Below are 13,430 nucleotides of genomic sequence, written 5' to 3'. Positions count from 1 at the left end.
GCTCTGCCATGTTGGACTGGGTGGGGCAAGCTGGCAGTACTTGTTTTTGACCTAGGAATATCATAGTTTAGATTCTTAAGCGCTTAGCACTTTAAGAAGTGCTCCTAGATAGTAAAGAATTACAGATTCATAATAGAACAAATTCAGACATAAAAGACCTCTAAATGGGTCATAGTGTTGGATGACTGTACATAGGCTTGGGAGAGAGAAGAAAAAGAATATAGACAATAAAATTAATGCCTTTAAAAAAAGGGTAAAGTCTTTAAAGAGACAGAATACAGATAGTTATAGATTAAAAGAAATAAATAAAAATGAGCCACATAAAAATGGAAAATTCACAGAGTCTGGATTATGTACATTGTGTTTTCTTTGAACTTGTTGACTGTGAAGGAGCTAAATACAGAGAGACATTTCATTGTGTGGGCTGCTAAGCTGATCCAACATATATGTTCTAAAGGTACCTTGACTTCAGGATTTGGGTCTAAGAATATGATTCTTTGAAAAGGAGGTTCTTTTTTTGTTTTCACAGAAGATGAGACCCTGTGGACTGCTTCTATCCCAATATGGTATGATAGACCACGCCCTCCTGGAAGGTTGCCATGAACACCTTCAGAAAATTACTTCACTCAACTGCAGACTGAGATGAAGCTGGCACACAGGATACACCATAAAAGACCTGATTAACAGCGCCCCTAAACAGCAGGAAGAAGTTTGAAGAGAAATAACTGTGCCCATATTCCCAAATATTATTTATAAATATTCTTTTACATTTGAAGGGGGATATGATATAGATATGAATAATTTGCATTGGTATGGATTTTAAGGTCAATCTTGTTATATGTATATGTATTTCTGATCATGATTAAGGTATTGTGATTGTGTAGTTCATTTAAAAATGTATTGTATAATTAGGAAATATAGGTTGTTAATGGATAATCATCGATAATAATCAAGCTTGTAGACATGTTAGATTTTCTAGCTATATAGGGATATATTTCAGTTAGATAGGCATTCTTCATATCTTTCAAAGACTAAAGAATATGGCATTTTAAATGTTTTAATAACTTAGGGATTTTCATGACAATGAGACACGTCTCCTCCTGGCAGAACCAGCTACTTAAAGAGGAAGATGGGCATTGAAGAGGCTCCTTATGGAGTTTGATAGCCATTTGGGCAAGAAACTGCTCTTGCCTGGACTGTTGCACAAACTGAACACAGAGAATCCACAGAGAGAGGACTGCTGAACTTGCCTAAAGGTGAGATGGTCTTTCGGGTTCATGATTATAAAAGAGTCTGCGAGACATTCTGCAGGACACAGTAAATAGTGACTGAACTGTCTTTGAAATTTCCTGCTTCATGGAAATGTCTGCTAGAAACTATGGGCCTGTAGGCCAAAGATGGATGCCCCAACAGTAGAAAAAAACTTTGGGTGACTGTCGAGGCAGCGAGATGTCTCTGTCATTTCTAGAGTTTAGAAGTTTCTTACTTCTTGTTTGCTTAGGTAGTATTATATCCTCCTGGAGTCTTTGATGGAGTTGAAGAATAGATAGTTATAGTTTTCCTTAGCTATGATAAAAGATAAACTAGATATAAATATTATAACTTTAATTCTTGCTTGATAACTGTTTTGTTACATGTAATTTTACTATGTTAAAGTGAAAGCCTTTCTTTTTTGTTTAAACAGAAAATAGGGAAATAATGGAGAAGGGCCATCTGTCTATGTGTTGCTTTCACTGGTTAATTAATAAAGAAACTGCATGGCCTGATAGGTCAGAACATAGGTAGACAGAACTGAATTCTGGGAGGAAGAAAGCCGGGTCAGGAGAGCTGCCGCCATGAAGCTGCCAGGTCAGACATGCTGAACCTTTCCTGGTAAGCCACAACCTCGTGGTGACATACAGATTATTAGAAATGGATTGAGTCAAGATGTGAGAGTTAGCCAATAAGAGGCTACAGATAATGGGCCAGGCAGTGTTTAAAAGAATACAGTTTCTGTGTATTTCAGGGGTAAGTAAACCGGGATCCAGGCAAGAACGCAGCCCGCCGTTCCTTTTACAACTTAGCCAAGCCATTTCTAATACAAGACTTAGACTCCCTTAGGATTGAATGATTATTGAAACATTTAGCATATGTTTTTTGCTTAATATTGTTAATGCTGGTTGTAATTCAAATTTTTATACTTGACATCTGTTCTTATCATATATAGGTTTGTATTGGGTTTAGAACTCTCTTATTTAGACAAAAGGATGGGGAACCTCCTTCAGCCAATGGTCCTTGAGAGACTGAACCAGGTTGGACATGGCCTTGGGTACCAAAAACATGCAGATCCACCCAGGCCCACCCGTGCACTCTCACTCCCACTCTGATACCTTGATGCTGGATGCTGTTTCTGTTCCCTATTGTGATTTGTGAGTCCCCCCCTTAAATAAAGAGCCCCTTATTATACCATATTTGGAGCTAGTGTGGGATTACTTCATCTTGTGCATTCCCCTTTATCTGGCACGTTCCCCTTCACACTACCACTGCCATTATTTCTCCAGCCCTGCCCCCACTGAAGCTTTCTGCTTTACTCAGACCTCTCTAGACCTCATCTTTGACATTTGGAGTCACACTCTCATCTTTGGGTGGCACTTAAACTCGTTTTCTGTGACATTCATGCAGAGTCTAATGAGAAAAAAAGAGCGCCACTGAAGGCAAGAACAATATAAATGGACAGAGTCTACGTACTTGCTCAGTGGTGGGGCTAGGTCACAGCAGAAGCTTAGGTAGGATGACTTTTGTTTAAAATACAAGAGGCACAGATAGCATTTAGAGCAATGCCCTCATTTTATAGATGAAATTAGAAACAGAAAATGTGTCAGCATGGCTTTGGTTGTGATTGCCTGAAAACAGCAATTATATTTACCTTAAACAATGAAGAAGTATATTTTATCCCTTATTTTGAGACTCAAACATTATGTGGGGGATCCAAGAATTGCTCTGTTTACAACAATCTGAGTCACTGACCTTCCCTGTTGCAGCAGTTTAAGGAGTCCTGGGAGTTAGGGGAGAAGAGTAATAGAGAAGGAGCCAGGGTTAAGCTTGAGTCACTTTAGGAAACAAAGATCTGAGCAAGAAGATGGTCCCTCTTGCCTCATACCCACTTTTTAAACATAATTCTGTTGTGGAATATTAGTTGAAGATGCGTTGCATTTATTTATGCTGTGGAACACCTGTTTAATGATGCAAAGATGTGTTGCATTCTTTTATGTTGCATTTGTTTAACTCTGTGAAGCTGTATTACTTTGCTGTCTAAAACGCCTGATTGCTCTAATGAAGATCTGAACAGCAATAGCAAAGCAGGAGAGAGGGATAAGTGGGGCTGCTATGCAGAGAAAACAAATAGGAGGAGAGAAGGAGAGGATGGCACCAGAGGCCAGCCACCCAGCTATACAACAAGTCACAGAGTAAGAAGGGAAGAAGGAGATGTAGAACAGAGAAAAGTAAAAGCCTCAGAGGCAAAAAGTAGATTGAGTAATTTAAGAAAAGCTGGATAGAACAAGTCAAGCTAAGGCTGGCCATTTGTAAGTAAGAATAGTTTTCAGTGTATTTATTTGGAAGTTGGGTGGTGGTCTCCCAAAGAGAAAAGAGTGAAAAAGAAAACCAATCATTTAATTCTTTATTGATTCTTTGGGAATTCTATATCATACACCCCAATTCCACTCACGTTCCAGTCCCTCCATATCTGCCCCTCACCCCTACAGCATGTCGCCGCAAAAGAATCCTTCCAAAAATTAATTAAAAAGCAAAACAAAAAACCCTACCTCCCTCCTCATTTTTCCAACACCTCTTCATTCATCCTAGTGGCACTGGGAGCTACATGTGTCACACAGTGTACGCTTTTGACCAATCAGCCCTACCAGCAAAATGTACCCTTTTGACCAATCAGCCCCACCCGCAAAATGTACCCTTTTGACCAGTCAGCCCCACCCGCAAATTGTACCCTTTTGATCAATCAGCCCCACCCGCAAAATGTTCATTGTAATGAGTTGTTGGTCTGGGTTCAAGACCTCTGGCACACCATCATGACTGGACCCTCACCAAAGCTCCTCTCAGACATCCTGCTGTTGTTCAGAGTCATGGAGATCCTGCAGTTATCACTCTGAAGGACCACACTCTTCACGCACTCCAGCAGGTCATAGAAGGGGTAGATGATACAGTGGGTCAACTCGAGGTCCAGGATGTGGGTCTGGGTGGTAGCTGGACTGGTAGGTTGGGGCCACTGCAGCCACCCACCTTTGTTGAGGGATGGAGGTCATACTGATTGGGGGAGGGGGCAGAGTGGGGACAGCTCTTCTGTGGTTTGGCAGTGTTGTAGAAAATTCCTTTACACTGTGTGAAGATATGTCACTGAGATTGGTTTAATAAAAAGCTAAATAGCCAATAGCTATTGGTATAGGTATAGGCAGAACTTCTAAACAGAGAGACCTCTGGGAAAAAGAAAGGCAGAGTCAGACATGGAATAATCAGAAAGGGCATAATGGATATGAGATAAGGAGCATGTGGAAGAATGTAGATTAAAAATAGGAGTTAATTTAAGTTATAAGAGCTACTTAGAAACAAATAAGCTAAGGCTGAGCCTTATAATAAATCTCATTTTAATAAGTTAATTATTAAATATTAAATATATTATTAATAAAAGTCCATGTCATTTTTTTTGAGCTGGTCGCCCAAAAAAAAAATCCATCTATAGAGTGGGACCAGTTATTCTGTTGCATTATCCAGAGAGAGGCAGGGCCAGCTATCCCAGGGCCAGTGAGCAGTGGGGCCAGCTCTGCATGGTCCTTGGATGTCAAGGCTCCTACGAGCCACCCCACATGGTAACACAAGCCATAGACATCATCACAGACCCCAGCTACAGCAGGAACACAGACTCAGACATGGTCCTCGGCAGCAGCTTGGCCCAGATGTCACCATGGCCCTAGTGGCAGCACAGACCACGCAGATCAGTATGACCCCGGAGGTAGCAAGGCCCTCAGACACTAACATGGTCTCAGGTATCATACCCATTTCTTAAACAATCACTGGCGAGGGAAAAGACACCTCAGGACGCGTCCAGCTGTGAAGAAAGCCTGATGTAGAATGGATGCTGGAAAGACTAAATACACTGCCAAAACAAAACATCTGTTAAGGGTCTGAGGCTGCTTCCACTCCTCTAGCTGTGCTGTCGAATGTGTAAGGGTTCGCATGTTTTCTTGTACTCTGATCAACCCCAATTCCTCCTATTTTACAACCTTTTCTCAGGAGCCTTCTTGTCCTTTGACTTTAGGCTTCTGCAAAAGAGACATGGAGTATGGGAAGCACGTACTTAGAACCAGACCTCCACTTCTCTAACTGAATATGACACCTTAAGTAACATGATGAAACCGACAGGGTTAGAATGAGGGATGACAGAATCTGTCTCACAGATTTGAGAGACATGAAATCAGTTAACATATCTTAAGTGTTCAAAAGTGGCATGCCAAGTCCTCTCTTAAATGTGCTCTATGTCCTAATGGCATCTCCTGTCTGGTCTCTTATGTTCTCCAGTTGTCTATAGATACCTACCTCCCTGCCATGCAATGATCTCAACATAGTTCTTTGTACGAACTGCTCCCAACCCCTACCAGGCAAAATGGGGATAGGCCAAGATAGGCCCATTCTAAGCAGAGGAACTAAAAGAAAGGAAGCTGTTAAAACTAAGTCTCTCTGATGTCAAAGCTTTGAAGAGGTTTTTCCTGAGTTCTTACTTTTTAGACTCCAACTATTTCTACTTTCAAAAGTTTGATCAACATTCTTCCTTTGATTTGATTAGCTGTTAAACACCTTTTAACACTCCCCTGTTTCACTGAAATATGCAAATGTTTTCTATTGTTCTATAAAAACCCACCATGAACAAATAGGACTTTCTATACTAAATACTGAAGTGACTTTATTTGTGTCTTTTTGAGTTCCTGAGTCTGGTGAAGAACTTGTCTCTCCTCTGGGCCCATATGGTAGCACAGAAGGGAAGACACTGGCTCTGAAATCAGACATTCTGGGGGCATTTCTAGCTCCACATCTATGTATTTACTGTCTTATTATCTCAATTTCCTTACCTGAAAAATGGGGAAATGACCCTAGTTGATTTACTGCAAAACTTAAAATGACTTCCCAGCCACAAGATGCTTGGGAATGAGCTTGACACAATAGTAGGTTCTGGACAATGTTACAGAGCTGATGACAGTGGTACCCTGTAAGGGTGTCTCTTCTTCACATCACAGCAGACCCGAGCAGCACCCTTTTCATGTGGGCCTTATTTCCAATCTTTGAGACACAATCAACTCAAGGCCACTCTTCCATGAGGTCAACCTAACTGCATTTACCTGACACCTATCTGTAGGAGTGGTCACCAGTGGCAGCTCAGCTCAAGTCAGGTCAGATCTATGCTTTTCCCATTATGGCTGAGCATTACTCATGACACCACCACAACAAAAACAGTGTTCCATGAAGACAGGAATGCTGGTTTACCTTCTTTTGTGTCCTCAAATTTCTCAGCTCACAGAATGCACTCAACTGTTAGTTTCTGAGAAGCACCCCCCATCATAAGGACCTTGGGAAGAACAGCAAGCTCTTGCTCTAGTTCCTCATTATTTATTTAAGCAGCAAAAAGACAAAAACAAAACTTTACAATTTTCTTCCCCCCCAAAAAAACTGTTTTGCTTAAAAATACAAAATAGATAAAGAAAATAAATACTCTTATTTCAGTACTAATTCATTTAAAAACTAGCAGGCTGAAGAGCTGGCTCAGTTGGTTAAGAGCACTGAGTGCTTTTGGAGAGGACCCACGAGCATTCATATGTCAGCTCACAACTGTCTGTAACTCCAGTTCCAGGAACTCTGACACTTCTTCTAACCTCCATGGGCATCACACATGGACACATACATCCACTCAGGCAAAACACTCACACACATAAAAAATAATAAGTAAATATGCAAAGCAACAATAATTCTTCTAAGAATGTGAATGAAGGACAGAGTTGAAAAAGTGTGGTTATGTATGTTTTTATTGTCATGTCTACAGAAAATTTTAATTTTTGAAACACTGCATGACTTCAAGTACATATGTTCTTTATTGATTTCTCGAAGGGTGTGAAAAAAAGATATATACCTTGAAACAAAAACATCACCCAGTGATGCCCAAAAGCATATTATTTAAATATAAAATATGGCTTTGATTCATACCTATGTGGGTTACATTTAATCATCTGAGAAAGTCATGTATGAAGAGAAACTGTAGAATCCCAGACTTAATTCCTATAAAACTATCTATTAAATGGAAATCAATACATGGATTCACTTCTCAGATGTTGGATAAATCTTAATATTACATCTGATGGCACGCCCATAAAATGCCATACTCTATGGCTTACTATATTTAGTGGGTAAGATTAATTGTATATTTAAAAGTGGCATTTTCCTAAATATTACCCATTGTGACTTTTCTACTTGAGTAGTGTTTCATGCATTCATTCTTTTTCTCTTCTTTTAAAAACAGGATCTCATGTAGCTCAGGATGGCCTGGAATTGGCTAACTAGGCAAAGATGATATTAAACTCCTGGCTCTCCTGACTTCTCTTCCAAGTGCCAGCAAGATTCATTTCATTTCATTTCTTTTCTATAGAGATTTTCTGTCTTAGATAAGAAAAAAGGAAGAGGAAGAAGAATGAGAGAAAAACAAAGCATAGCCACATGTCTTACTTGGATTGTGCAAGGCAGCCTGGTGCAATCACGCTGTGATTTTCCTCCATGGCCTGGACAGCGGTGAGCTCTGCCATGTTGACCATCACATCGTTGGTGTGGCCTGGAAGCTGTGGAAGCACTGAAATGATCTTCTCTACTAAGTTGTCTCCATGATGTCCAACCGCTCCTGTGAACCACATGAGCAAATGGAAACTCAAAGCGGACAGAAAAACGTTAACTGAATGCATGCTTCACGATGTCTCTTCTACCAAAACTAAAAACAACTGATGCTTAATAACAACAACTTAGAAGTTTGCTGTTTGTCATGTAAGTCATATCCTCAACTACCCAGTCAATGTGTGCCTCATGGATTGAATGCAATGTTCATGAAGATGGGCTTCTCATCTGCTTTGGTTACTGTTATATCTCAGAACCTAGTATAGTGAGCAGACCAGCAGCATCAATAACAGTCTGCTAAGTAAGTTATCAGCATGGAGTCAGTCAGTTCTCTACTGTCATAGGTGATGCTATTCTGAAATTCTGAAGCTGAATTCTATTTTTATTTTGATGACAAATGCACAATGACCAGGGCTGGAGAGATGGCTTAGAGGTTAAGAGAACTGACTGTCGTTCCAGAGGTCATGAGTTCAATTCCCAGCAACCACATGATGACACACCCCATCTATATGAGATCTGGTACCCAGAACACTATATGCATAATAAATAAATTTAAAAAAATACACAATGACCAGAAAAAGCTTGGGGGTCGAGTAGGAATAACCGATTTTCCTGCCACTACAGCCTTATCTCTGTGATGACAAAGGCACCCTTCCTCTAGTTTACCTGGTATTCACAAGCTCTAGCATAGAAAGGCAACCAGCAGACTTTCACTAAATATTTGTTGAAAAAGAGGGAGAGTAAGTAAATACATGGTAACAGCTTATAATAAAAAGCATTTACCAACATCTATTGAATGCTTTCTGTATATCAAGATCTGTAGTTGTACATATCAACTCCAGGGATAAGGGCGAACAATGGGCTGAGGATGCAGCTTAAATGGTACATCATTTGCCTAGCATGCATGAAGCCTGGTGGTTTCCAGTACCACATAAAACTGAGTGGTGGTGGCCCATACCTGTTATCCTAGAATGGAAGCAAGACATTCAGAAGTTCAAGATCAAATTCAGCCACACAGTGATTTTGAGGCCAGCCAGGACTACATACGTGAGATCCTATCTGAATAGTAATATCAAAATTTTAATAATAAATGTACTTTAACTGAAACTGAAGGCAAAGATACAGTCAATGTTTTTTCTATGAAATTAAATTATCTCTCTAAAATCCACCTCTGCTTGGAAGACATCACTCCAACCATGGATGGGACATGGCACAGCCACAAGTTTGAGTCACTTCCAGTCTGCTCACATGCTGCTGCCCAGTGCCTCTCTGTCTCTCTGTGTTTTACCATGTCATATTAATGGGACAGAAGGACTAAACATGAAGGCCCTCAGGAATCAAGAAATCATCATCACCATCATCATCCCGCTCATAGCAGTAACTACTACCTACCCAGGGCTCCTGATGTACCATGTATCAAATTCTATGCTGTGCACTTCTAATTCATAATTTGCAATTAATTATAACAATAAATCCTTAAGTGTGAATTATTATGCTTATTTACACAGTAGATATTCTATTCAAATTACAGCTTAAGATTCAGGAAGATCTCTCTTGAATGTGAATGCACTTAATTCTCAAACAACTACAAGTATTCTACATTTTTTTAAAACCTTGGAGCTTATCAACTGCCTCTAAAGGGCAAGAAACTAGTGTAATCATCACTGTCTTATTAGCACCTGAAACAGTGCTGAACACAGTGGATATCCAATAAATGTTTACTGGAAAAGATAAGAGGTAATAATATTTTCAACAAGGTGATGGAAAAATGATAAGAAAACTATATATATATATATATATATATATATATATATATATTATAAGCACATTATTAACTATCAAATATGTAGCCAAATACACACAGAAGTAATCCCAGACTTGGAGATGGAGACAGGAACTTTAAGAGACAAAGTTAACATGATGAGAGGACACAGCAAAACACCAGCATGTGGGATTTATGGCTGATACAATCACGCAGTAAACTCACCAAGTCCTCATCTCTCTATCTTTATACCTTTCATTTTTAACTGGGGGTTTGACCACATGTTTGCCAAAATGCTCACACTCGTGTGTGCTCGTAGAAGGCAGAGGTAGACAACACATGTCTTTCTCTATGGCTCTCTGTCTTATTTCTTTGAGACATTCTGTGGCTGATTCTAGAGCTCACGAATTGGTTAGATCTGCCACTCCATACCAACCACCACTACCGTGGCCACTGCCGCTGCCACCGCCCAGCACTGAGGTTACAGGTACATGCTCTGACACCCGGGCCATCACACCTAGCTTTTGCACATGTTCTTGGCATTCAAACTCAGCTCCTCATGCTTGTGTAGCAAGCACTTTACCCAATGAGCCATCTCCCTAGCCCTAAATTTCCTTTTACTCTTTGGTTTATTCTACTATAGTAGATGCTATTCTGAGATACAGGGGAAGGGAGGGTGGGAAGGAATCCTATGATTCAAGCCCTGGATTTGGAAACACAGGAAAAATAAAAGTGTAACAGAATGGAAGTAAAGAATAGAAACGGACATAGATGATGGTGGAAAGAGCAAGTGTTCACAATCTAGACACCTCCCAAGGCTGCTACAAAATGAAGCCAAATAAGATGGAATTGGGGCTGGATGATCATGAGGAGTCAAGAAAGGATATGCTCCAGCCTGTCTGATCCAAAGATCAAAGTCTGAAAAAATGGGGGAATGATCAACTTAGGGGTACTCACCAGAAGTAAATTCAAGAGAAGTGATAAGAGAGAACACTGAGCTAGCCTACATGGGTGAAAACATTAGGCAGGAAGGGATGCTCCCTTTTAATATGAAAGAAAGAGTTAACTCTACAGAACGTGTAAAAGATTTGGTGACTGGGAGGTATGGAAGTCTTCTGCTGACTTGTGTTTTGTACTGCCCACCGGGCATGACATGGCCACTGCCCTCTTGAAATTAGCTACGATTACCAAAGGTCCATCCCACTAGCATTCCCTCAGAACTACCATTTAAGTTACTCTCTATTTTATGATCTTAAAATCCATCTAATTAAGGTAAAATTTCAAATATACTTCTTATTAGCTTTTATAAAATTACCGAGATTTTTTCTGACCTATAAATGGAACACCTTCTGATATCAGTTTTCTGATTGTTCTCACTGACCTTGAGTGGCTAGCCCACACTATTATTGAATTATATCTACTTAACTCAAGGACAAAGTTGACCCCTGAAAAATAAATGCTCACATAATATATCAGAAAGCATTTTTTTTCTTCACCTACTTTAAGGTTAGAGATTTCTCCTTGTAACTATAAATAATGCACTGCTACAATTTAAGATTGCTATAGAATAAATCAATATACATTTGAAAATATTTTGTACAATTCTTTTTCCATCTTCTTACATGTAAGGTCAGTTTCATTGGGTTCTTTGGTTTTTCAAACAAGGTTTCACTGTGCAGCATTGGCTGTCCTGGAACTCACAATGTAGACCAGACTGACCTCAAACTCACAACTTTAATCCCAAAGGCTGGGATGAAAGGCATGAGTCACCATCGCCTGGCCAGTTTCACTTTTGAAAAAATTACACTTATTTATTTGCATCTGGGGCTACTGCAAGCCACAGAGTATGCAAGTCCACTGATATCAGAGGACTACTGAAGTAAGTCAGTTCTCTCCTTCAGCCATGTAGGTCCCAGGAAACAAACTAAAGTCATCCCCTGGGCTAGCGGTTTTAGAAGAAAACAGGCTGAGCAAGCCATGTGGGGCAAGCCAGTAAGCAGCACCCCTCCACGGCCTCTGAATCAGCTCCTGCCTCCAGGCTCCTTCCCTCTTTGAGTTTCTATGGTGACTTCCTTCATTGGTGGACTATGATGTTGGAAGTGTTAGACAAATGAGCCCTTTCCTCCTTAAGTTGTTTCTAGCCATGGTGCTTCAAGACAGCAATAGAAATCTAACTAAGACAACTGGTATTAGGACATTTCTAACAGTCTCAGGTGATGGCAGTTTACTCCATGTTACAGTCATCTCATTTTTCCAGTCTCTTAGACTAAGTACAGTATTTAAAAAAAGAAAACATAAACGCACACTAAGGCCATATTTGCCCCGTTACAGCATTTAACAAATTATACCGTACTTTGTCTATATCCACCCCTCCTCCACCAGACAAAATAACTCCAGACGCTGTCAAATTAGGAACTGATTCATTTAGTTCATCTTTGTATTGTCAACCTCAATACGAGGCCAATAAGGCTGAATCAATGCACGGGTCCTGTATCTGGGAATGCCAAGATGAAGAACCAGAAATTCCACTTACCTGTGAGATCCAGAGTTCGATCCACAAAGACCACCGAAGCCCTGCCGGTGGCGGTCTTCTTCCTGTTCTTGGCAGGGGCATAATTTGCCAGATCCGTAGCGATGACCCGACTGAGGGACCCCACAGCGAAACACTCCTCTCGTACCCCTAGATGCTCACACAGCGAACTGAGGCCTGACACCAGGCATCTAATGTGCAGCAGCAGCTCGGGGGTCAGGGCAGCGGCATCCACTTCCCCCAAGCTGCTCAGCCTCCTCTTATCCTGTCTGGCACTATTAAGGAGATGCACATCCCGAGGTAGCAGTGGGAAAAGGGTAGCAAAGGCGGGAGTGATGGCAAGGTGGGGAGCAGCAGGAGCAAGCAACAGAGGGACGTGCAACACCTCGGCTGTATAGTTCACGTTGCCCATCCACTCACATAACTTCTCCTCCAGCTGTTCGAACACCGGCTGCTGCCCCTCCAGTTCGGCCGCTGCGGCCGCTGGTACGTGGTTAGCAGTGAGGTGGACGGCGTGACTCACGGCCGTGACCACCACACAGTACTGAAAGTGACTGCGGCGAACGATGTCTCGGAGAGTGTCTACCGTCCGGCCTTTCAGCAGACAGCTCAACACGAACACCGCCCGGGGCTGCTGGGCTCCACCGCCGATGGCCCCGGGTTCGAATTCCCTCAGGGAGCACGCAGGGCCCTGCACCGCCTCCAGGAGCCTGCTCGATCCGCAGCTCCAGTGCAGGCTCTCGGCGCAGGCGGCGTCCAGGTAGACCACGGACCACTTCACTTTGGCCAGCACCTGCTCCCAGCCTTGCTGGGCAAAGGACAGGACGCCCGCGGCGCTCATGGTTCGGGACTCACCGGCGGGCCGGGGAATCTGCAGGGTGGCGGGCAGAACTTCGGTCCGAACTCGGAGCTTCCGGACACTCGGCACCTTGAGACTTTGACAGTCAACAGAGCACACGTGTGCCAGTCGCTGACGCGCCAAGTGCACGCGCGCGGTGATGACGTGACCGGCGTTGATTGGCTGGCCAGGCGCGCGGGCTGGCGGGAAGAATTTTTATGTTGGGCGTGGAAACCGGCTGTACTTAGCGATTCAGTCATCCTGAAAAGTTGGGGCCAGCGCTTTCTAGGAAGGAATTGAAAGGGTTCGTTTGATCCTTTCTGTCAACTCACGCCACCTCTTCTTACCGGTTAAGGATTCTTAGTAATAATAATAATCTATCC

General features: G+C 41.9%; 1 protein-coding gene across 1 annotated transcript in view; it reads right to left on the bottom strand.

Moving 5' to 3' along the window:
• The window catches only part of Scfd2 (sec1 family domain containing 2), a 335,242-nt gene extending 322,055 nt beyond the window's left edge, over positions 1-13,187 (bottom strand). Inside the window, exons 1-2 of the mRNA XM_048414869.3 lie at positions 12,213-13,187; positions 7,759-7,927 (exon numbers count right to left, since the gene is read on the bottom strand). Of these exons, the coding sequence (XP_048270826.3) occupies positions 7,759-7,927; positions 12,213-13,050 (1,007 nt within the window). The 5' untranslated portion in view covers positions 13,051-13,187. The remainder of the gene's footprint in view (positions 1-7,758; positions 7,928-12,212) is intronic.
• Positions 13,188-13,430: the final 243 nt, after the last annotated feature.

This window comes from Myodes glareolus, chromosome 8, assembly GCF_982192425.1.
Source record: "Myodes glareolus chromosome 8, mMyoGla1.1, whole genome shotgun sequence".
NCBI lineage: Eukaryota > Metazoa > Chordata > Mammalia > Rodentia > Cricetidae > Myodes > Myodes glareolus.
The sequence above is the reverse complement of the archived record's forward strand: the minus strand, read 5'-3'. Positions and strand labels throughout refer to the sequence as shown.